Source organism: Sphaeramia orbicularis, unplaced genomic scaffold, assembly GCF_902148855.1.
Source record: "Sphaeramia orbicularis unplaced genomic scaffold, fSphaOr1.1, whole genome shotgun sequence".
In the NCBI taxonomy this organism is placed as follows: Eukaryota; Metazoa; Chordata; class Actinopteri; order Kurtiformes; family Apogonidae; genus Sphaeramia; species Sphaeramia orbicularis.
In genome coordinates, this window is record NW_021941649.1 from 31,835 (window position 1) to 55,515 (window position 23,681).

General features: G+C 40.7%; 1 protein-coding gene across 1 annotated transcript in view; it reads right to left on the bottom strand.

The window, feature by feature from the left end:
* Positions 1–2,581: 2,581 nt before the first annotated feature.
* The window catches only part of LOC115416707 (E3 ubiquitin-protein ligase rnf213-alpha-like), an 88,914-nt gene continuing 67,814 nt past the window's right edge, over positions 2,582–23,681 (bottom strand). Inside the window, 16 exon segments of the mRNA XM_030130556.1 lie at positions 2,582–3,416; positions 5,560–5,738; positions 7,476–7,565; positions 13,569–13,766; positions 14,634–14,711; positions 14,794–14,995; positions 15,823–16,003; positions 16,087–16,170; positions 16,740–16,881; positions 17,773–18,027; positions 19,121–19,201; positions 20,952–21,164; positions 23,004–23,160; positions 23,264–23,352; positions 23,455–23,489; positions 23,581–23,653. Of these exon segments, the coding sequence (XP_029986416.1) occupies positions 3,266–3,416; positions 5,560–5,738; positions 7,476–7,565; positions 13,569–13,766; positions 14,634–14,711; positions 14,794–14,995; positions 15,823–16,003; positions 16,087–16,170; positions 16,740–16,881; positions 17,773–18,027; positions 19,121–19,201; positions 20,952–21,164; positions 23,004–23,160; positions 23,264–23,352; positions 23,455–23,489; positions 23,581–23,653 (2,208 nt within the window). The 3' untranslated portion in view covers positions 2,582–3,265.

A 23,681-nucleotide genomic window follows, 5' to 3' on the forward strand; every position in this document is an offset into this window, starting at 1 on the left:
ATAAAGTGTCCTGGATCTGTACCTGACTGCACATACACTCAGAGTATAGTCTGATCCACAGATGTGCATGTGTTCAGTAACTGAACACTGTGCAATGATCATGTTTGTCTCCCTGACATAAACACACCCACGTGTCTCCACTTTCCTTCCAGGACAGACTGATGGTTCCTACTGGGAGACAGAGGACATCCATGCCAGCCTTCTCTGCTGACCCCTGACCCTGATCCTGACCCTGGTCCAGGCCCCAAAGGTGTTTGAATGTGGTCCACTACAGGACTAGAGCTGGGGTCCAGGATGGAAGGACGTCAGATTTAATTGACAGGAATTTCTTTTCAGATGAATCCACTGTCACAGTCATCAGCAGTCAAATAAAGACAAAGAATTCACATTTGGTTGTTGTTCTTTCTTCTCTAACAGTAAAAATACAACAGTTCAAATCTATAATATTGTTCCAACAGTTTCCATCTATTACCTGGAACAATGCAACAATATTATTCCTATCAGTTATTAATCATTTTGATTTGGAGTAAAAGACATTGGTTCATATCCATTATTATTTTTGGTGCTAGTTCACTTCCTGTTATTAAAAGTCATATTCCTTTTCACTGTTTGTTTTTTGTCTGATTTTGTAAATTCTGATCCATCCACTAAATCCATCCCATAATAAACAGTGTTAAATTCCTACACTAACACCCCTCTACCATGTGAGTACAAATACACACTGACATATTTTACATTTAACATGTGACCAATAATAATAATAATATGAACCAGTGTTGGTGTGAATCACTGACAGATGACAGGAGGAACTAACAAAATAAAATAAAATAATCCAATGTTTATGGAGAATATTGGAGAAAATAATATTTTTGTGTTTTTTGCATCAAAAAATGGTTTGTTTACATTAAAAACATGTCATTTAAAGGGTTAAAAATATAACAGATTGTCTTTGGTATTTTTATTTTACCAGCTGACAGGCCGTAAGCTGTTGTCATTGTCTGTTACAAAACTTTCAATCGTCTTCTTCTCCGAAACTCCAGTTCTGATTGACTTCAAACTTGGTATACAGCTTCTGTATGATGATGTCACCACAAGGGATTGAAATTATTTCAATCTGGATCTGATTCTGGATTTGGTGCCACTTTGAAAAATGTTCCCATAATAACAGATAGGAAGTGGATTGATCCAATAAATCAGTATCAATGATATCAATTTGGAATTTGAATTTTTTCCAGATCTGATTGGAATATGAGCAAAACATGGGCTATTTCTGTAATAGAATAAATACAAAGAACTGGGAGATAATAAATGACATCTGGATACATTTCCCAAAGCTTTGAATTTGGCCGCTAAGCTCCAGGGCCATTGGTCCGATTTTTGTTTATGGCTAAAGTTGATACAAAAAGAAATGTAAAAAAGTTTAAAATAAACCGTATGTAAAACCATGACATGACACGACTACGACACTGTGCAGATTCGGCGCTCTCAGTGGTTAGGGTGGGGCCTGTGGGCAGGGCCTGTGGGCGGATACCAGACAGTTCAAACGTGACTGACTTCTGATGTTTTTATTGGTGTTTTTTCTCACATTTTCACACAACAAATCCAACCACTGGACTCATGTCGAAGCACGCCAGAATGGGAATTTTTTTTTTTTTTTTTTTGTGCTTTAAGTTTTTATTGATTTGATCATATTTTCAGACATTTAAAAAAAGGAAAAAAAAAACAAAGAGAAAAAAAATAAAGAAAAGGAAAGACAAAAAGAAAGTAAAGCTGCAAGCAGCATTGGGCGGGACCTCGCACTCTGGCCAGGTTCCGTCTCCCATCCCACCAACCGTCACCTGTTCCACCTCCCGTCCCTCCACCCGTCCTTGTGTTTTCAGGCAGTTTACTTATTGATACTCATTATTTAGCATTTTTAATAAGGATTTTATTTTGAAAAATCTTGTGTGTGTGTGTGTGTGTGAGTGAGTGAGTGAGAGAATCAGTTAGGGGAGGATAAACATGGCAGATGCCCCTGATCACCACTAATGACCTGTGGAGGAGACATGGGTGTTTATGTTAAATTAACTACAAACCCACCTGTCTAACAAACTGACATCTATCCATAACCACACCTCCAAACTCTAAAATTCTTGCACGTGGGCTCGGTCTCTAATTAAAGCTGCAAGCAGCATTGGGCGGGACCTCGCACTCTGGCCGGGTTCCACCTCTCATGCCGCCACCTGTCACGCCTCCCTCCACCCGTTCTTGTTTTTTTTTGGCAATTTTATGTTTTTTTCCTCGCATATTTAATAAGACTTTTATTTTGAAAAACCCTACTGTGTGTGTGTGTGTGTGTGTGTGTGTGTGAGAGAGAGTGAGAGAGAGAGAGAGAGAGAGAGAGAGAGAGAATCAATTTGAATCGTTTTCTCATTATGCAGGTTAGATCAGTAATAGTAGTAGTAATATATGTAGTAGTAGTAATAGTAATATATGTAGTAGTAGTAATAGTAATATATGTAGTAGTAGTAATAGTAATATATGTAGTAGTAGTAATAGTAATATATGTAGTAGTAGTAAGAGTAATATATGAAGTAGTAGTAATAGTAATATATGTAGTAGTAGTAGTAGTAATATATCGAGCAGTAGTAGTAGCAGTAGTAGTAGTAACAGTAGTCCTTTGCACTACTTCTCATGTTATTTTGCACTACTTAACTTCAATGTTTTACAAATACCTTAGTTTGCAATACTTTTTATTTTTCAATGTAAATAACTGTCCCTTTGCTTATATGTGTTGTTGTTTTACTGAAATTTGTTGTTGTTTTACTGATATTTGTTGTTGTTTTACTGATATGTGTTGTCTGTCTGTAAATTCTTGCTCTGAACCTCAGCTTTACCTCAGTTTAATTCTACTTGGGACAATGATGATCAAGAGATTCTGATTCTGATCTGGTCAAACACATGGGGGGTCACCATGGAAACTGTGGACAAACCCACATGGTACCCTTATGTGCAGCCCAAATGGAACCCTTCTGGGGCCCACATGAACATGCTGGATGGGATGTTTTGTTTGTAACTCATTCCATCTCACAGCGAAAAGCAACAAATACTTAAAAAAAAAAAATCAGCAGAAAGACAAAGAAAATACAAAATAGAACCCAACAAACAGATTCCTATTTTCCCCAGTGGTGATCGTTGAATCCTCTGAGTCATGTGACTTGTTGGTTGGTGGTGAGTGTAAACCTTGAACTGAGGCAGTGTATTGTTTGACCAGCAGAGGGCGCCGTTACAGCCTCTGAGTGCGACGCTGCTGCTGCTTGAAGGCCACCACGAACTTCCAGGTTTCCACGAACCGGAACATCGCGATTTCGTCGGGGAAGTTCTTCCTCACGTCCTCCGAACTGTTCTCTATGTAGTCCACCAGAGTCTCTTTGATGCTGCGACAAAAACAACAGCACAGAGTTCAGGCTGGAATTCTAAGCAATTTCTTTTTTATTTTTTAATTTAATTTTTATTTTTATTGAAGTGTAAGAGACCCAACATTTTCCAGTCACATCAGTCTGTCACATATTCCTCACAGTGTTCACATTCAAGAAGAACATTCTCCATCAAAACGAGGCTCAGTGAGGCTCATACATTTCTGATTGTCCCATTGTCTGAGGGATTGGAATTTTTTTTTTTTTTTTTCAAACATTCAGAGAGAACAGAATGGACATATCTAGCTTTGTATAACATTCAATAGAAGAGAAAGATTATGAGCGATATGTATACAGACTGAAAATAAAAAATAAAGTACATATTAAATCAAATAGTCTCCTTTTATATCACCATGGTAACATTTGGCATGTATTGTTTCAAATTGTACGCAATTTCAATTTTCAATTTTGTTTTTCAAGCAGTCTTGGAATTTGCACAAACACAAGGAACACAACACAACACAACAGGAAAAACGACATCCAGAATGGAGTCAAACTCATCGTTAAAGTTAGTTTAATAACAGAGGTGTGATGCTATAGGTCAGTAATACCTGGGGTGTCAGACTGGGGGGGGGGGTCAGGTGACCTGTTTACAGACTATGAACTCTTTGTCTTTGTACGTCTGTCATTAGAAGTGTTAGTGCCCGCCCTCTGCAGGTGTGTCAGTCATTTGTAGAAACAGGAAGTTACTGTTTACACAATAAAAGCTCTGTTCAGCAATGAATGGTTTCTATTCACTCAGATGAGATCAGGGGTGTCAAATCTACGGCCCAGGGGCCAAAACAGGGCCACCAAAGGGTCTGATCCGGTCCACTGGATGAGTTTGTGAAATACAAAAATTACACCAAAGGCATTGGCTGAATCCCAGATCACCCCTTGGCCCCTCCCCCTTACCCCTCCCCCTCAGTTCTGCGCATACATGTGAAGGGGTAGTGTTGTCCTGATTCTCAGTTAGTCGGAGGGGAGGGGCTAAGGCGGAGGGCTGTTTGACCCTAAAAACTGAGATATTTCAGGACCACACTACGAGCAGAGCAGTAGGAGAAATCTCCCATAATTCAGTTCCACTCATGGGTCAGATGGAGGTAAACACAGCAAAACAGAGCAGCAGTGACCAAAGAAACACACAAATGGACAGATTTACTGCAGAAACTGAATCATGTGATCATCTGTTTAATGCCGTTTCAATGTGTTATAGATCGCATTTCTGTGGTTTATAGTTGATAGACGTAAACAGATGTTCAAAGCCCATGGAACAGAGATGGTTCCAGCTGCTGACGACATGAGGAATACTGCAGGAAACAAAGTTTGAACATCTGTTTATCGTGACATGGAGGACTGATGATGACAGAACAGGTCTGGAGGGGTTGGACCATTTCAGACAGGAATGCGTACACCACTAACCCTTAGAACTGGGGTTAAAGGGGGAGGGGCCAAGGGGTGAACTGGGATTGGGCCATTATTTATAGGTTCACTGGAAAAAAATCTAAATCTGACCAAGTGTATTTGTCTCATTTCTAGTCCAAATATCTGATCACACTTAAAACTAGAAGCACTCGGAGAGCGCAGACCTCCGCCAAAGCTGATCAGTGCCCCCCCCCCGATCACCACCAAAATTTAATCATTTCTTCCTTATCCCATTTCCAACAAACCCTGAAAATTTCATCCAAATCTGTCCATAACTTTTTGAGTTATGTGCATTGTGGGAATTTGAGTTCCACGAAATGCCCCTTTACACAAACGTCCTGCCCCCTCAAATGAAAGTTAGAGAAGTTTCAGGAGGTGGGGAGATGGAGAGACACAGACCACACCCCCACCTGACCACACCCCCACGTATAAACCCAAGCAAAATTAATCATAGAAATCATGAAACTGCGATTATTTATTTTTCTGACGATAATCACACCACCAAAATCTGTAACTGATGCGTCTCTAGTAACAGTGGACAGTTAAGTGTTTGGAGATCCCTGGAAACATTTGAGGGAACATCAGAACACAAGTCCTGAACATATAAAGCACAGAGCAGGTCGGTTTCAGACGGCTGAATGTGGAAATGCTCCACGGTGCCTGTTTAAGGACAGAAGTGAATATGTGTGTATGCTTTTACCTCCAGTCAGGCCTGTAGGTTTCAGCCGCTTCGGGCTTCTTCAGCTCCAGGACGAGGAACTCATGCATCTCCATCAGGAAAGTGTCGACGCTGCCCTTGGACAGGAAGTCAGTCAGCCGCCGGGGATCGTCTTCGCCCAGGGCCTGTTTGTACGAATCCGACACGTCAAAGAACGGATCCTGAGGGGAACAGTGAAGGCACCGCCGTTAAAGATCACCATCAGCACTGTATGAGCAGGTGTCAAACATACAGCCCACGGACCAAAACCAGCCTGTGGAAGGGTCCAGTCCGGTCCGGTCCAGTCTAGTCCAGCCCGGTCCAGTCTAGTCTAGTCCAGTCCAGTCCAGTCCGACCCATGGGATGAATTTGTGAAATATTTATGGAAAAATTATACTGCAGATATTAACAATCAATGGTGTCAAACTCCTGTTAGTTCAGGTTCCACATTCAGACCAATATGATGTAAAGTGGATCAGAACCAGGACAATAAGAACACAATAACCTACAAATAATGACAAATACACATTTTTCTCATTTAGTGTAAAAAATGTAAATGACGTTATGAAAACACTAACATTTACAAACTCTCCTTTCACAAACAGTGGGAATAACCTGAACAACCTGAAAACTAAAGGAAAATCAGTGTAATTTTACCGACATTCTGCCTCAGTTTATCATTTATACATGTTCATTATAACGTACAGATCATAGTGGATCTACAAACACACACAACATTTAATAACAGAATATTGGTACAATTACACGTATTTTTCTTAAGACATTTCAGGTTGTTCATGTTATTTACATTTTTAGGAATTTATAGTTTATAAATGTGAACATTTCCATATAATTTAAATTTTGGTTACACTAAAAGAAAGATAAACAAGTGGTTCCAGGCACAACAAACCCCGCCCCCCACATGTATTGTAGCTTATTTTGGCATCGATCCAGCTGATGTCATTATGTCTATGCATGTGGTGATGTCAGCATATGTGGGCGTGTCCTGATATAATCATGTCTATATACATGTACGTATGGTGATGTCAGCATATGTACCAAAGAAGCGTCAACATTGAGATGACTTTAAGAATGATCTGGTGTTGTTTCAGTTCTATACAACGTATGTCAGAGTGACGTATATCAATTGCCTCTATACACATTCACAGAAAAAAATTCTTCGCCCACCCTCATTTTCTTCAGTTTCTTGTTCATTTTAATGCCTGGTCCAACTAAAGGTCCATTTGTTCGGACAAATATAATGATACCCACACAAATAGCTCATAGCAGTTTAATTTCAGAGCTGATATCTACCCATTTGACATGTTTTCTTGATAAAAACCAAAATCACTTCAGTTCTTCCATCAATATCTGTCGTACTCACAAAAACAGTGCTTTTATTCATTCCATGTTTTCTTTTGTCTGTTTTAGTCACATGATACACACAGGAGGTAGTACTGGATTGCATTACCATTGTTTTTGATCACTTTGGATGGTCTAATAATTTTTTCCGCAACTTTATGAGTCAAATTTGAAGTAAATTGAAACAAAATTGATGCTTTTATAGACATTTGAAATTTCGCCCATTGTAAATAAATGGGAGAAAAAAGATTTTAAAAATTCATTAAAAATGTGAACTTTGACCTACTTTTCCAAAATGTAATCACATCTACTGTGGGTCACTGGTAATCTGTAAACCTAATTTGGGATGAATTCAACCAATAGTTTTGCTGATAAAGTGTTAAACAAACAAATAAACAAACAGAACTAAAAACAGGGCGGGGTCATAACTGGAATTGTCATTATTTGTAGGTTCTGATGTTATTACTTTACTGGTGTTTTGAGGTCGTTTTGGGCTGTACTGAAATAACGTCGACAGGCCTGATGTTTGACGTCGGTACCTCCAGATAATGTCTTACTCTGTTCAGTTTCAGCATGTTTTCTGATTTGAGTGAAGCCAGGAGCTGCCACAGCGCCACACAGTGTTTCAGAGAGCATGGACTCAGAGCCTGTGGATGACAAACAACCAAACAGAGGAAAGACGAAGAAAAGGAGAGCGTTAAAAGAACATCCAGGTGTTTACAGATGTTTGTCCTGTTCAACTACCTCATCTGAGACGTCACACTGGTCGACAAGTAACAGACTTCCAGAATAAAAGTAGTTAAACGTTACCAAATTTGAGTCACTAATGAAGAAAAACCCAGTCCAAAGTGTTGGTTGGTTGCAGTTTCTAAGATACAGTATAGGACCAAAACATGAAATTCTGAGAATGAATAAGAGAATGGGTTTAATTTAAAAAGAATGTTTGTCAGATCTACCTCAAAACACTGTCTACACATGACAATACATTCACTTTACAGGTTCTATCAGTGGAACATTTATAAATCTATAGTACAAATGTACATTTAAACCAACATATATGTGGAACAAGTGGTTCCAGGCACAACAAGCCCCGCCCCTCGCACATACTGTATCTTATTTTGACATCGATCCAGCTGATGTCATCATGTCTGTGTGCTGATGTCATATCAACTGCATCTATATTTGTGCCAAGTTTGAAGGAAATTGAGGCAAAATTTATGTTTTTATAGACATGTGAAATTCCATCTATTATAAGTAAATGGAAGAAAAAAGATTTTAAAACTGGGAAAAAAAAAAAAAAATGTAACCACATCTATTCTGGGCCACTGGTAATCTATTAACCCAATTTGGTATGAATTCAACCAACAGTTTTGCTGCTAAAGTGTAAACAAACAAACAAACTAACTAACCAAACTAAACAATAGCCCTTGATGCCCCATCGGGGGGTGTGTGTGTGTGTGTGTGTGTTAATAACACACCATCATATATACTGAACAACAAAAGAAACGCAAGTATGTTTCAATATTGGTTTATATGGGAGTTTTATTATGAATATTGGTTTCATATGAGATATTTATATCCAGCTGTGAAATTTACAGTGGGTCTCTCTTGCTGTCCTTGTAGCACTGAGTTGACGGTCACGGAGATGGGCCAAGCGAATATGGCGATCCTGATCACGGGTGGTCACACGTGGTCTTCCAGATCTTGGTCTGTCCCGAGTGGTCCCTGTGTCACGGAATCGTGTCCTCAGCCTACTGATGGTGGACTCGTGCACTTGCAGACGTCTGGCAACGTTGCGAGCCGTTAAACCAGCATCAAGCATACCAATGGCACGTTCTCTCAGATTATCGTTAAGGCGAGGCATCGTGGTAATGCAGTAACCTGCGGTGGCCTTGCTGTAGTGCACCAAGACAAATACATATGCAGAGGGATGAGCACCGATGACTTTCCCTCATTTGAGTCACAAATGATCAAGATTGGCTCGTGCAGTGTGTTTTACTGTTTCTTAATCTACCGTCCCCCTGGCCCTGCTGGTGCCTTCTTGAACGATTTCAGTGATTTCCTTACATCAATAATAAAACTGGAGAAGGTTCTAATTCTTGGGGATTTCAATCTGCACATTGACAACAATTCATCCAGCCCAGCAATGGAACTTTTAGCCATGACTGACACTTTTAACCTCAAACAACATGTATCTGGCCCCACCCACAAGAAAGGACATACCCTGGACCTGGTTTTCTCATTGGGCTTACACATCACAAATGTGTGTGTTGAGGATGTCCACTTGAGTGACCATTGTGGTGTGTTTTTTGACTTATGTGTGCCTCTTGAGCCCAAGCCTGCACCCAGAAGGGCCAAGAGGAGGATTATTACAGAGTCCACAGCCCAGGATTTCCGTGCCCTGTTTAACCCTAGTCTTCTTAATGAGTGTCCCGATGTTGATGAGTTTATCCAGTGCTTTGCCACACACTGCAGCTCTATTCTAGACCAGGTGGCTCCCTTGAAAACCAATGTCACTCGTAAGTGGTCTTGTCCCTGGATAAATGAAAACATCTTAAACCTAAGGAGAACTTGTCGCAAAACTGAGCGTCTTTGGAAATCAACCCAGTTGGAAGTACACAGGTTACATCTTAAAGATCTCATAACCTCATTAAATAAAATGATTAAGGAGGCAAGATCCAGCTACTTCCACAAACTTATAGCCACAAACAAGAAAAACCCCAAAGTAATCTTTGACACAATCGAGTCCATTGTGTCCCCTGCTGTCCCTGCTGCCCCCGTGCTCTGTAAAGCTGACAGCAATGACTTCCTAAACTTCTTCACAGACAAAATTAGGGATATTAAACGCAATATCCCACCACCCTCTGGCCGTCTGACACGAGCCGATCCCCCTCTGCAAACCTGGTCCTCTTTCGACCCTGTGACACTGGAGGACATCTCAGCACTTTTATCCAAAACAAAACCCTCCTCCAATTCTGCAGACATCCTCCCCCATAAGCTTCTTGTCGGTGTCTTTGACACTATTGGACCATGGGTCACAAAGCTTTTTAACCTGTCGCTCTCAACTGGTGTGTTTCCCAGTTCCTTCAAACAGGCTATCATAGAACCTAAACTAAAGAAAACCACACTGGACCCCACAGACTTCAAAAGCTACAGGCCCATTTCAAAGCTCCCCCTATTGGCCAAAATCCTTGAGAAGGCAGTGTCTAAACAACTTACAGCTTTTCTGGAGACACACCAGATCTATGACACTTTTCAGTCTGGGTTTAGACAACGCCACTCAACAGAAACCGCTCTATTAAAAGTGTCTAGTGACATCCTGATGGCGGCTGACTCCGGGAAATCCACGGTCCTGGTCCTGCTAGATCTCTCCTCGGCCTTTGACACAGTGGACCATACCAAAATGATTGAGAGACTGAGGGACCTGGTAGGGATGTCAGGTCCTGTGCTAGACTGGTTCTCTTCTTACCTGACCGGCAGAAGCTTCACTGTGTCAATAAACAACTTCCAATCTGACTCAGCGGATCTACTGTGTGGTGTGCCCCAAGGCTCTGTCCTGGGACCAGTGCTATTCTTACTCTATGTCCTCCCACTTGGCCACATTATCCGGCAGTATAGTGATGTCTCCTATCATCTATTCGCGGATGACATCCAGATATACTGCTCCTTTAACTCCTCTGAGCCCCACAAACTGAGTTCCTTAACCAACTGCTTGTCAGAGCTGAAGCAGTGGCTAAATGATAACAGCCTCCAGCTGAACTCCAGCAAAACAGAGACCCTCATCATTGCCCCGGACAGTGCAATCCCAGGGATCAAACATCACCTTGGAGACCTGAGTTCCTCGGTAAAGACCAAACTGAGGAATCTGGGTGTCATCTTTGACCAGGAGATGTCTTTAGAATTCTACTCCAAACACCTAGTCAAAAACTGTTTCTTTCAACTACGCAACATCTCCAAACTCAGATCTATGGTGTCCATAAATGAGCTCGAGATGATCGTTCACGCCTTTGTGTCTTCCCGCCTAGACTACTGCAACAGCCTGTTTACATGCTTAAACAAGAAGGAGCTGGCCCGTCTACAGTTCGTCCAGAACTCTGCTGCCAGGCTTCTGACCCGCACAAACAGGAGAACCCACATCACTCCCATTCTTAAATCTCTCCACTGGCTCCCTGTTCTATATCGTTTTCATTTCAAAATTCTTGTGCTAACTTTCCGGGCTCTACATGGCCAGGCCCCTGCATACATTGCTTCCCTGATCCAGCCCTACAGCTCGACTCGTAGCTTGAGGTCTTCAGGACAGCAGCTGCTGATGGTTCCACGCACCTGTTTTAGCACACGCGGTGACAGGTCTTTTAAAGCTGTGGCACCACGTCTATGGAATGACCTGCCTCTACACCTACGGTCCATGGACTCTGTAGAGAGCTTTAAGAAACACCTCAAAACCCTCCTATTCAAAAAGGCTTTTTAGTCTCCCACCTGACCCAGGACCACCACAGACTGACTACACTCTATGTATTCATCATAACGTACCCCATGTGTCATCCCCCCCCCCCCAGTCTCTCTATATCTCTATCGCCCTCTCTTTTCTCCTCCTTTACTCTCTCTCTCTCTCTTTAACCCCAACTGGTCAAGGCAGACAGCCATCCTTCAGGAGTCTGGGTCTGCTCGAGGTTTCTGCCCGTTAAAGGGAAGTTTTTCCTCGCCACTGTCACCAATCACAAGTGTTTGCTCCTGAAGGATTCTGTTGGGTCTCTGTAAATGTAATTTAATTCTGATTTGAATGATAAAGCACTTTGTGACTGTCTGTGAAAAGTGCTCTATAAATAAAATTTACTTACTTACTTACTTAACCTTCGAATTTTACCATTTCTTTTTATAGCCCCCGGATAAACAAAGGGAATTGCCACTCCCATTTGTTGCTTCCACTACCATATCACTCAAAACGTACCGCACCTCCGATACTTTGTACACGTGCTCAACACCACTCGTGGTCATGTTTGCCTGCAAACACACGCTCCAATGGTTACAACTCACTTATTGTAATGTGTATCTCAGTTGACAACTCAACAGGACAGCTGAACTCTTGCCTAAATTAACGACCAAAACTTGCGTTTCTTTTGTTGTTCAGTATATATTGAAAACATGATGTAAGATTTAACACATTTAATGTCTGAAGCAGATATTTTGTAAGAAATTGTAGAACAGTGTTAGTGGATAAAGTTCTGTCGCTAAATCCATCCCATAATAGGCTCATCTCATTCCTCAACACTTCAGTGTTGAATCTAAAGGATGATTCGATGGTTAAACTTACAAAAGTCTTCATCAGCGACATCTGGGATCCCATCTTTAACCCTCAGAGCTCCAAGGGGATTTTCTACATTTTTACACCAAACTCAGGTGTTTCATATCAACATGTGTCTCCTTTTGTTTGAACTGAGGCCTGTTTTTATCCTGTTCACTGTAGAAACACATCAGCTGTTGAAACTGTTCAAATCTGTGTCATGTAGACCAGGTGTTTTGGTGATGAAATAGATTTAAAGAAGTCGGAGATTCACAAAAGTAGCACATTCTTTTTGGATAATTTTGTTAATTTTTGCTCATTTTCTAAGTTAATTTGCTTATTGTCTTGAATGCTTTGTTTCTTATTTGTTATTTTTGTTTATTTTCCAAAATGTCTTTGTTAATTTTCTACATTATTTTGACCATTTTTTTTTTTTTTTTACATTTTCACAATAATTTTGCTTATTTTTATTTAGGTTTACCAGTGTCTGAGCATTACAAACGTAGGTGAATATATGAATAAAATAATAGATAAGGGTAGAAAACAGGTTTAACATCCTTCATTTTTGTTCACTTTCTTGATAATTTTGTTTATTTTCTAAATTAATTTGCTCATTGTGTTGAACATATAATTTCTTTCTGTTTTTATATAATTCTTTTTTTTTTTTTTTTTTACATTTCCAAAATGTTTTTGTTCATTTTCTAGATTATTTTGTTTTGGGTTTTTGATGATAATTTTCTGGATCATTTTGTTCATTTTTTGTTCATGTTCACGATAAGTTTGTTCAATTTTGATTCAGGTTTGACCAAGTCTGAGCGTCACAAAAGTAGTGGAATATATGAATAAAACAATAGATAAGTGTAGAAAACGTGTAAAATGACATTTCAATACAGTGTCTTTTGATTATAAATGTTGTGTGTGGTTTTATTTTCATCAAACGTCTCTAATGTGAATAAATGAGGCTGAATAATGACGTCGCATCAGATCAACATTCATTAGACGTGTGGAAATGACACTGGACCATTATATTATATTATATTATATTATATTACAGGTACTAAGGATACAATATTTCCAATATTTCAAACCAGTATATTACATATATATACATTAATAAAATAATAGAAAAGTTGAAGAATGTTGGTAGGAAAGAGGCTTTTCTGACAGACATATTTCTCGGTGCATGTGTCCAACATCCTCTGACTCGTGTGGACACGTGTTAACGAACACATTTTTAAACTCAAAAACTTCAGAGTTTATGCATCAGGTGGTTTAAGTCCCAGAACTTTCTGACCCGGGTTTATCTGAATCAGTGAGGCGTCTCAGATCAGGAGCTGCAGTGAAGTCAACTCTGATTGGATGAACTGACCGTGAGGACGTGTGCCGCCGTCTGCTTCCCCATCTGCAGCTCCTCCTCCAGGTAGCTGGACAGCGGCGTATCTGGACCTCTGTCTGTCGCGGCGAGGAAGTCCAGCGCCGTCTCCACGGTGGACAGGGCGTCACAGACCTCACTGTAGGACTGCAGCTCCACCTCCACAGCCCACAGGCTTCGAGTGGGAAGAGGCTCCTGGAGACGAAGGATACAGGTTATGACGGGTCCCAGATGATGGACAGCACCCAGAGGAGGGCGGTCCGTAGGGGGCGCTATGGCGTCGCAACACAATAACCACTGTGTTAATGCGAAGACACACCAACCCGACTGCCGACCGTCATCAGTAAAGGCAGCCCGACTGATCAGTCGGCTCTCGCCTCCCTCACGTGGTCAAAAAGTGTGAAGAACACACCAAATCGACTACTGACTTCAGTGTACGTTCTGCGATTGCACAAGAGGTAAAACCGTAAATGCTGAATCTCTGTAAACCCAGAGCTGGCAGTCGTCAGTCATTGTTGTCAGTGTTCAGTCGTCCAGAAGGGTCGGTGTTGTTGTACTTGTTGAACAGATGGTTCATAATAAGAAGATCCTGGTGTTGTCAGCTCTAGGGCTTCTACTGGTGGAAGAAGAAAGATGTCGCAGGCGAAAACTGAGAAGAAATGGCACTATGCTAACAATGCTAACAGTGTTGACTTGATGGAATGAATGAAGTCCATATTCAACACTGACTGTCACTCATTCAGATTCGATCTAAACAGTGAATGGACTTTAATAGAAGACAGTAATAGTGTGCAGTACTTTGGCAGAGCTGGATTCACAAGGAAACTTCTCCTTCACCAGTTCACTTGTCCAGGTCTATCCCTCCACCTATCAGATTGGCCCGACTGAACGATGGGTAGTGGACGATTAAATGTGTTGAATCGGCTGAAAAGACTGGAGACGGCATTAACGACAGCTGATTGAACGGAACACACCAAACAGACTCATGTCACCGACCTCAGACTGATTGACGACGTCCGACCACTGAAAATCAGGTGGGTGTGTCTTCACCTTTAAATGTACCTGTTTAACGGCTGCTTTTACATCCTTCAGAACCATCTTATAGTTGCGTTGCTGCCTGATGATGAGTGTTGGAATGCCCTGTTGAACAGGAACAGAGCTCAGAGTTAAAAACATACATGTTTACGTGGTTCAAACGTGTACAACATGTCTGTTTGCTCACATTTGAAGAAATGAGAGGTTTTCCCAGCAGGAAGTGGGACAGGATTTTCTGCTGGATTTTAGGCAGGTCGTACTCGGGCTGGGTTTCCTTTCCATTTTCAATGCTGTACTGGGTGTTGGACAGAATCAGGGGCATCAGGTCTCTGTCCACCTCGTACCGGATCACGTGGAGGTCCACCAGATCAGCAGCACTCACTTTGTAACTGGACAGAACACACAGTAACGTCAGCAGATCCATCTGATTCTGTCAGATTCTGTCACTATTTATTGGAGATTAAACAGAGTTTGTTGTGTTAAGTCTGAGGGATTCATGAGGGGCTCACTTCCTGCTAAACCCACCAGGGGATGTTACCCTCCAGGCTCTGACAAAAATGAAAATGGGGTTTCTGAGTGATGTTAGCTTAGCCACGTACTGTTTAGTTCTCAACACTAAAACAGACAAGCAGTTGATGAATAAACTGAAAAATGTTGAACAGTTTTATGTTGTAGTTCATCAAACATGATGAACAAATACTGTTGGACATGGGACGTGGCTGGATGACTACAGGACATAAATAACGCTGTAGCTTTCCCTCCATGTGCAGCTTTAACCATCGAAGACCCAAACATCCACCACCGACTTAAACCATCTACTGATGTTTAATTCCTGTTGATCCACTAATCCCATCAATCCATGTAAATAATTGGTGTAAAATACAGTTCTTCATCTTTTCATGGTCATCAGATATGACCCATTTGGATATTCAGAGGCTCTGTAGTTACCATGGAAACACTGTCATCTTCTACAACATTGATTCACCAGTAAAACCCATGGGGTTGGATCAATGACAGTGGATGGACACACTGGGTTTATACTGTTTATATGGAATGATACATTATTAATAAACTATTGTATTCTATTTTAAATAAGCCAGTGCAGGTCAAGTATGACTGAAACATTTGTTGATCTCCGAGGGTCACAGTGTGGAGCCTTGTGGTGCTCCATCCCTGATGTGGCTTAAAACCCAACATGTGACGTGAGCGCCCCCACCTGGTCTCCTCTCCTGTCTGTTTATCTGCACAGTAAACCAGGTCATTGTGCAGGCCGATGAGGTAGCTGACGAGGGCCGTGGAGCAGAGGCCCAGGCCCTGTCGGCGCGGTAACAGCACCGCCAAGCCACTGTCCAGGTCCAGGTCCTTCTGACAGAACTCCGGCGGGATCTTAATGGCACCTGGAGGACAACATGTCCAGACGTTGGAATAAAAAAGGACGGAGTGATCATAATATGTGATGCAAATTAGCATTTGAATTTACCGTTGGTCTGCAAAGACACTCGGAGCTGATTCCAGGTGGTCAGGAAGGTCCGGACATGTTCATGGTACCAGGATCCCAGTGACACTGCACAGAACAAGAACCACATTTAACCCTCAGACATCAGTTTAAAGTCATTCAGGACTAAAATGTCCACCTCGAAGAACGTCATAGATTCATACTTTATCTGCACAAATCTCTTAAACACCTTCAGTTCTGCTCAAAACTACATATCACTCAATGAACAAAATGGATGAAAAAAAAAATGTAAACATTGATTCACCAGTAAAACCCATGGAGTTGGATCAACGACAGTGGATGGACACACGGTGTTTATGTTCAGTTAATGACAGATTTTACTAAAGTCAATTTTTCTTCAGTTTTCTGTTTCTGATATAATAACCCTCAACTTTAATTTGAGCTTTTATGAACATCTACAGGATCAGTAAATGAACTATAAGAAAATACATGATTTTTATAATATTAGAATAAATGGTGATAAAGTTCAAAAGAAAGAAAGAAAATCATTTGGGAACTTCCACCAAAATAGCACTGGGTCTGTATGGGTTAAGTCTGGTAGAACAACACTGAAGGTCGAGAGGTCACATACATGGACCAACTGTGGTGGAAGCTGGTCAACTGGTTTGGAAACGAACCTTCAGTATCCGCCTTCTGACTGTCCAGGAATTCAGCGATGGTGCCACAGATCATCTCAGGGCTGTTGTGAAACCTCCTGACCAGGTTTTTCTGGAGTGTGAGGATATCAGGAAGGTGCTTCACCAGTCGGAGCTCTGTTTCCTGATACAAACATAAAAAAAAAAAAAAAAAAAAAGAACAATCCCTGTAATAACCCTGTACGTTAGCGTCTGTTCTATGTGGATCAGAACCAGTTGAATGTGTGAGGTTGTCAGGTTCTGTTCTCTGATCCAGTCCTGGTTCTGTTCTCTGTTCCAGTCCTGTGGTCTGGAAGCACATCAATCTAACTGTAGAAGTGGGTGGGACTTTGACTGGAGGAGAACTTAACTCATCCAATCACAGTCCATATATGACTTCTATCAGTGATCAATCTGAACTAGACTGATATCTGGAACCATTTACATGTTCTAAACCATCAACATATGGACCAGTAGAAGGAAACGAACATTTAGAATATTTTAAAAAATCGTCAAAATTTAAAAAAAAAAAAAAAAAAAAAATCTAAATTTGTCAAAACTGTGAACAAACTTTGTAGGCATTGTCACAACAAAGACAAAAAAGGTTAGAAATGGATCCGACCAGTAGTTTCAGAGAAGATGTTTGAAGAAATTGCTAACGAACACGATGGCGAACACATGGCGTGCTCAGTAGCTCATGGCCGATCAGCCGGTGAACTCATAATGGATTAGATTTATGTAGCGCTTTTCTATGAACGCATACTCAAAGCGCGTACAGTGGATCCATTATTCATTCACTCTCACATTCCCACTCTGGTGGTGTTAAACTACGCCTGTATCTACAGCTGTCCTGGGGCAGACTGACAGAAGTGTGGCTGCCATTCCACGCCTATGGCCCCTCCCACCACCAAACATTCATACACATTCATACACCAGTGTGAGTAGCAGCACTGGAGGCATGTAGGCTGAAGTGTGTCACCCAAGGACAGAAAAAGCATCAAAAGCAGACCCATAAAATGAGTCGCTGTTTTCTGACCTTGTGCAGGAACTTCCAGAGTAAAGGTACGGTGTTTCTGCCGTTGTTCTGCTCTACGATGTGGGTGAGACTCAGAGGACACACTCTGTCCCTGCAGCTCCACACCGTGGAGTTATGGATGAGTGACTGCTGTGGAAATAATGAGGCGAAGTGAAGCCGAGGATCCTCGAACAGAAGCTTCTTGATCTTAAACGCGGAAACACGGGAGTCACTCAGGAGCAGAAGATTCACTTCCTTCAGCTTTTCCCCCAAGTTCTGCAAATGACAAGAGAAATAAACAGTTCCAGTGTCCCTGTACGTCAGCGTCTGTTCTGTGTGGATCAGAACCAGTTGAATGTGTGAGTTTGTCAGGTTGTGTTCAATATTCCAGTCCTGGTTCTGTTCTATGTACCAGTCCTGGTTCTGTTCTATGTTCCAGTCCTGGTTCTGTTCTATGTTCCAGTCCTGAGGTCTGGATGCACATCAATCTAATTATAGAAGTGGGCGGGACTTTCACTGGAGGAGAACTCAGCTCATCCAGTCACAGTCCATATCTGACTTCTATCAGTGATCAATAGGAACTAGACCGGGGTGCCCAGTCCTGGTCCTCCAGATCTACTATCCTGCATGTTTTAGATGTTTCCTCTTCCAGTCCACCTGACGGTTGTTCTCAGTTTTCTGCAGAGCTTGATGATAGGCTGATCATTTGAATCAGGTGTGTTGGAAGAAGGATACATGTAAAACATGCAGGACAGTAGATCTGGAGGACCAGGATTGAACACCCCTGAACTAGACTGATATCTGGAACCATTTACATGTTCTAAACCATCAACATATGGACGAGCAGAAGGAAAGGAACATCTAGAATGTTTCAAAAATTTGTCAAAAATCTAAATTTCTCAAAACTGTGAGCATATTTTTAGCCATTGTCCCCAAGGAAGAAACATATACAATTTGAAATGAATCTGACCCAATAGTTTTGAAGAAGATTGTTGAAATATAGACATTTGTGACCTTGAATTTGAATTTTCAAGGTCAAAGGTCATGGACCCAAATGAAAATCTATATAACACTTCTATCAGTGATCAATAGGAATTAGACTGATATCTGTATCTATTTACATGTTATAAACCACCAACATATGGGCCATTAGAAGGAAAGAAACATTTTTAATATTTCAAAAATTTGTCAAAAATCAAAAATCCTAACTTCTCAAAAATGTGAACAAACTTTGTACACAGTTTGGTGAGAAAATGCTTAAAGACATTACTAATGAAGACGACACTGGACACAGCGCCTTCACAGGAGCTCAAAGCTGATTGAACGGTGTATGTGTTCTCAGTCAAAATGAAAAGAAGAAGAAATAAACCTGTAATTGAGGTGTGATTCTGCTGCTCATTTCTTTTTCCCATTCGTTTCTGGCGTCTTTGGTCGACAGCAGTTCATCACCCTGAAAATCAGGCCCTAAAAGGAAACAGGAGTGGAACCACATCCATGAATGCACCAGTAAAATACACAGAAAAACAGCAGAACACTGGCAGGAACACTTAACACTTGGGCATAAACAAGGTTTAATACAGTCCAGTCCGTTTCATACATCTGTGAACATTTGGAAAATCTAACTCTGCATCCTTTTGTTGAACATTATTTCTATCAGTTATTAATCATTTTGATTTAGAGTAAAAGACATTGGTTCATATCCATTATTATTTTTGGTGCTTGGTCACTTCCTGTTATTAAAAGTCATATTACTTTTCACTGTTTGTTTTTTGTCTGATTTTTTAAATTCTGATCCATCCACTAAAACCATCCCATAATAAACAGTGTTAAATTCCTACACTAACACCCTTCTACCAAGTGAGTACAAAATACACACTGACACATTTAACATTTGACCTAGAACCAAAATAATAATAATATGAACCGATGTTTGTGTTAATCACTGACAGATGACAGGAGGATCAAATTTAAAAAATAAAAATCCAATTTATATGTAGAATATTGAAAAAAAAAAAAAAAAAAAAAGGTTTTCTGTGTTTTTTGCATCAAAAAAGGTGGTGGTTTGTTTCCATTACAAACATGACATTTATTGGATTAAAAATATGACAATTATTTATTTTTAATTACTGATAGTTAACAAGACATTGTGGACAGAAAAACAACAACACATAAACAAAGGGAAAATCAAACAAATAAACAAACCAAAAACCACAACAACAACAGAATAATGACAAACAACAATAACAACAACAACATCATATTACAATGAAAAAGATCATAAATGTAAAGTGTAACTAAACAATATAGCTTGGTTGGGGGCGATAGGGAAAAGGGGAAGAGGGGGGTGTGAATGACAGAGAGAAAGAGACAGGGGAGGAATGAGGGGGAAAGTAATAATTGCTGTAATAACACAAAAATATATAATAATAATACCAGTAGCCTAATTTGCTAGTATTATTGTGGCGGTGGAGGCAGCCACAATAAAACGATGAGTTAAACTAGAAGCACTCGGAGAGCGCAGACCTCCGCCAAGGCTGATCAGTGGCCCCCCCCGTGGGCCCCCCCCACGCCAAGGAGGTTATGTTTTTGCCAGGGTTTGTTTGTTTGTTTGTCTGTCTGTCTGTTTGTCTGTCCGTTAGTGTGCAACATAACTCAAAAAGTTATGGACAGATTTTGATGAAATTTTCAGGGTTTATTGGAAATGGGCCCCCCTGTGGGTCCCCCCACCCCCGATCACCACCAAAATTTAATCATTTCTTCCTTATCCCATTTCCAACAAACCCTGAAAATTTCATCAAAATCTGTCCCTAACTTTTTGAGTTATGTTGCACACTAACGGACAGACAAACAGACAGACAAACAAACAAACAAACCCTGGCAAAAACATAACCTCCTTGGCGGAGGTAATAATTTAATATTTGTAATGATGTATTTATCACTTATTATCTGTTTGAGTTTATATGAATTAACTTAAATAAATATGGCTATGAGGTGGGGGGTGGAGGGGGTGGAGCCAAGCACACAGAGCCCAAGGAGGAAATATGACAATTATTAAGTATTTAATATTTTTCTTTACTGCTCAAGGTGATGAAATAGAAAAAAAGAGTTGGAAACAAACTATCTGAAAAGTATTTGGGCGTTAGTGCAGCGCTGTGCAGATGATGTGCTCTCAGTGGTTCTGAAGCGTCTCTGGGTCAGACAGCGCAGGGTTAATAATGTGTCATGAGTCTTTGTTGGTGGTCTGTTCCAGTACCTGGTTCCAGGAGGCTGCTGATGAGCAGGTGAATGATGCTGTCAGTGTCATCCTTCCCCTTTCCCAGGTATTTGATCACATGGTCCTCATCTTTCTGAAGGTGAGCAAAAAGAAATTCTGCTGGTTCAGGGACCGGAGGCTTAATGATGGCGGAGATCGACTGAAACACAACAAATGTGGACATGAGGTGAGACTGGAGTCCACAAGAATGATGGGATGTTACAAAGCCAACTCAGATCACAGCTTCTTTTCACTGTTTACACTCAGAACTAAGGCCTTTTTTCCACTTAAGTGTTCTACGTGGATGTTTGTTTAACCCTTAAATGTGACGTTCACTATGGAGCCTCTGAACGTCCAAATATAGTCATATCTGATGACCATGAAAAGATGAAGAACTCCATTTTATACCAATTACTGACATATTTTGACAGGTTTCCTGGTTAGAAATAAGTGAATATTTTGTAAGTACAGCTGATTTTAGATACAGGCGACTGTTAAGGTCTTTTGATGGTTAAGTTAAGGTTAATTGTTTCCATATGGGTTCCTCTTACTTCAGGGTTTCAGTGACATCTCAAACATCTGTTGTCTTTTTGTTCACAATGATTTCATGGGAACAGAACATCAGACTATCAGTTCCAAAACCTCACCAACACGGCTTTTACTGTGTTGAGGGTCACACTTCCTACTTGAAGTTACTAAGGGCGTACCACAAGGGTCAGTCCTTGGACCTCTCCTATTCATTCATCCATCCATCAACAACATTCATCAAAATGTTTCCAATGCTAACTCTCATTTCTATACAAACGACACGGTCATTTACATCTCAGCTTCCACACCCCGTCCAAGGAACTTTGGATATTGTACGATTAAAATTTTACAATTTTAAACTGGTTTTAGAGTCAACCAAAACCAAATGTATGTTATTTTCAAATGCTAAGTCAAAGCTACTGGATCTTCCATTAGTTACCACTTCTCATGGTATCGTATCAAGTATATCTGAGTACAGATATCTGGTATTTTAATAGATGATTCTTTCACTCCTCACATTAATTAAATTAATTAATTAAAGAGAAGCTAAAGTTGAGCTTCTATTTCAAGCCTTCTTCAGCCTATTTAAAACCTTCCCTTTCTTTCAAGACAAAAAAGAGGCTTGTTGTTGCCACTTTCGTGTCTGTTTGGTTTATCTGGATATTATTCATATGAATGTGTCATGTGGTGGAAAATTGACTTCTATACTGCTGTCATGGCCTGGTACATCTTCTTTATTGCTGAGTCATTATTCATGTCTTACATCTCTATGCGTGATGTTTACAACTCTGTAACACCCTGACCCAAGCACGGAGTTCTTGCCTTGATTGAAAACCCAAACACCTAAATGTCTGAATGTGTAGATAGAGGATGGCGCCTACACTCCAGATAGGATCCAAGCAAGGTTAGGGTGAAGAGGTCACCATGACCTCTTCATGGAGCAGAGAAGGAGTAGTATGGAGTGGTACAATATACGTAAGGGATGACATCATGGTTTGAGGGGGTTGGATTTGGTTCTATATAATCTTTAGTTTTTCTCCTGTTTAATCAGACTTCACTTACAGAGCTTCTCTGTGAATGACTTCTCAAATAAATGATCATTTATTTTAACTCTAACTTTCTCTCCTCTTCTTTGAGTGAGTGGTCAGTTGAACATTTCTACAACAGTCATCACAGTTCATGACAGATCCCAGTGCTCTTAGGTTTGTCAAAAACCTCAAAACACAAACTCATCACTGTGTTTTATACGCTCAGGTTGGACAGATAGACTTAAACACTGGTATTCTTTTATTAATAAATCTATTTTATTTCTGCTTCCTTCATATTTAATGATCTACATCTGTTGGAATAACTTTAATAATTATAGTCTCTGGTCCCAGGATCTGTTATCACTGTGGGTTCTACAAGTCCGAGCATAACTGACAAACAAACAGACAAACAGACAAACCCTGATGAGGTGAGGTGAACCTACCTGTGTGCCGTTGCGGACGCCGACCATCATGGCCATGTGGGTGAACATCCGGATGACGGTGAAGGGAACGGAGGACAGGCCTTTTGTGTCCTGCATGTCCGGATTGTTCCTGCAAACGGGATCACCGAGGATGTGTCCCGTCTCAGTCAGGTTATTCCTACCAGAGGGGAAAAAAAAAAATAGAATGACAGAATGAATGAAAAGGCACCCTATTAAAAGGCATTCCATGTGCATTCATCTAGAGGTCAAAGGTCACCTACTTCAAATCCAAATACTTAAATTCTTTTGCAGAACTTCCAATCTTTTCACCACAGTCAAAGCATTTACCCCCTTCTGTGGGGCTGCCACACTGGAGAAAAGAAAAGGTGAGAAACCATCCAAAACATGAAAAATGGAAGACAACTTATTATCTAAACAATATAAGTTATGAATCACAGAGAACGTAACATACATTACCAACTGCACATGGGTGACCATTTTTGCAATCTATAAACACAATAAATAGAAAAAGTTAATTTAACTATCTGACATGATAAAATCTTCTTATTTGAGGGTGTATTTCTTGTCTGTTACTTACAGTACCACTTGGTAGCCTGTACAAGTTGATGAACCTCTGCCAACATCTCTGGCATAGTGGGTAAGTACGCCACCTGTATGCAAACATACACCATTACAACT